The sequence below is a fragment of the Harmonia axyridis genome, chromosome 4 (genome assembly GCF_914767665.1).
Source record: "Harmonia axyridis chromosome 4, icHarAxyr1.1, whole genome shotgun sequence".
Classification (NCBI taxonomy): Eukaryota; Metazoa; Arthropoda; class Insecta; order Coleoptera; family Coccinellidae; genus Harmonia; species Harmonia axyridis.
The window spans coordinates 2,975,497-2,977,799 of record NC_059504.1 but is presented as its reverse complement, the minus strand read 5'-3'; the positions used below and the strand labels follow the sequence as shown (position 1 = coordinate 2,977,799).

Genomic DNA, 2,303 nt, shown 5'->3' with positions numbered 1-2,303 from the left:
TTCATTGCATACATTTATTTTCTACATTCACAAGAAAACTAGATGCACAATTTGAAAATTTTTCATTCCATATTAGAGTTGATCATACCTATGAATTCTGGTTTCAGACTTGGTGATGGTCCTATATATAGACCATCAACGTCTTTGATTGTTGCTAAATCTTTCGCTCCACTAGGCGATATTGGTCCACCAATCTGAACTCGCATCAAGTTGGCCGAATCTTCGTCAATTGCTTTTGTAGCCCAAGCTCTTATACCTCGTATCATTTCCTTGGCATCAGCAGGAGTCACTGAGTTCTCTGTCCCCACTGACCATAGAGGTTCGTAGGCAAGAACCAGATGTTTCCATTTGGAATTTGGTATGTACTTCTTTAATATTTCCAGTTGATCAATAACTGCCCTCACCTGTTCCTTACATTCCCTTTCTTTTGCAGTCTCACCCACACAAATTATCAGTCTAAGACCTTTCTCCAATGCAAACTTAGCTTTTTCACCGATAAACTCGTAATCTTCATTGAAGTATATTCTTCTTTCAGATGCCCCCAAAATCACCCATTTGACGCCAATATCTAGCAGCATTTCAGCAGAAATTTCACCTGTGTAAGCTCCCACACCTTCTTTGTAAATATTCTGAGCTGCAACTTCCACGAATTTTGGTTTTCTCTGTTGAATAAAATCCAAATAGGGAGCAGGGGCACCAATAATCACATCATTTCCAGTTACGATTGGGCCGCATCTCAGCATTTTTATCATTTCCTCTGCTAATTTCTTGTCGCCGTTCATTTTCCAGTTGCCAGTTACGATGAAGTTTTTTGCAGGAGGGCAATAGACCTTCAACTTTTGAATCCGGGAATGACATTCATCTGCGCAAGACTTGGTGGCCATTTCTTCTTGTTTGATGGCGTGGTATGTTAGATAAGAAAGAGCACCAGCGCATAGTATTTTTGCCATAACAGAAAATTTGGGAATTCTCATCGTATCATCATGAGATCTGACTGTAAAATTGAGGCATTACTGACAGTAAAAATAGGTCTATGTTTTGACAGTTCAATGTTGCACCTAACCATTACATTTCGGTCATCGATTTTCTTCTTCTTTATATGTGACTCAAAGAAGATTCATCATTCGATGACATGACAATTATTCACTGAGATACAGAGTTTTCATTATGCAATTATAATTATATTTCTATGATTCTTCTGAATTCTGAATTGTTTGAAAAATAATTGCTTCCAAATAGACTTGATCCATACATGTGTTTTTGGAGTGGATGCAAGCTTCCTTTTATTTAACTGTAAAACACTATATAAGTACTTCCATTATGTCATGCAAAATAAATGGTTCTATTGAAATCTGAATGACCTGGTATTTTGAAAGAATTTGTATTTCTGAATTCCATCAAAACGATTGGGGCTAACTATTTTAGAGGTTATAATAACAATGATTCACTCATTCAAATGAAGGTTTTTTTGAAGGATTCTGATGAATACATACCGACAACAATAATAAGTTGTAATTGTTTGCCTCGTTATTTCTCCTGCTATTATTCACTTATAGAAGAAAGTTCTCTATTGTTTGAAATCTCAATGCCAATATAGGTAAGTATTTTTGTGCATATGGAGATCTGCAATAAGTTCCAACTTTGTTGGTATTCTTGGAGCGAAATTATTCGAAGAGAATATTTTGAATTGATGTTGATATGTTAAATAATGAAGAGTTTGGGATCATTTTAAGACAAATATTGGATATCTGAAAGAAAAACGAAAAGGCTATATAAGGTGATCCTTGAATGACATGCTAATATAATATGTAAAGGGTGTTTTTTTAAAGCTATAGAACTTTAAATTGCAATAAAACAACGATGGATTATTCGATTGCCATGAATTTTATTATCCGCAAGATAATCTTGTGGCATTACATTTTAAATATGATTTCTGGCATATGACCGCCACGGCTGGCTCGGATGTAGTCCAATCTGGACGTTCAATTTTCGATGACTTTTTCCAACATTTGTGGCCGTATATCGGCAATAACACGGCGGATGTTGTCTTCCGAATGGTCAAGGGTTTGTGGCTTATCCGCATAGACCAATGACTTTACATAGCCCTACAGAAAATAGTCAAGCGGTGTTAAATCACAAGCAAGATCTTGGAGGCCAATTCACAGGTCCAGAACGTGAAATTGGCTCCAAGAATGATATTTATTATATGTTCTCTGATTGAAGTCATCATAAACTCTGTTTTTTAATAGAGTAATATATTCAGAACAGATGAGATATCTTATAGCAAAATGAGCACATAAAAG

The 2,303-nt window shown here is 35.7% G+C and overlaps 1 protein-coding gene across 1 annotated transcript; it reads right to left on the bottom strand.

The window, feature by feature from the left end:
• LOC123679107 (triosephosphate isomerase-like) lies at positions 1 to 1,050 on the bottom strand. Its single transcript, XM_045616487.1, has one exon. The coding sequence runs from the start codon at positions 972 to 974 to the stop codon at positions 63 to 65; it is 912 nt and encodes a 303-aa protein (XP_045472443.1). The 5' UTR covers positions 975 to 1,050; the 3' UTR covers positions 1 to 62.
• Positions 1,051 to 2,303: the final 1,253 nt, after the last annotated feature.

Bases quoted from the DNA above. Each gene is read 5' to 3' on its own strand.
- LOC123679107 (XM_045616487.1), bottom strand. From the start codon at position 974: ATGAGAATTCCCAAATTTTCTGTTATGGCAAAAATACTATGCGCTGGT.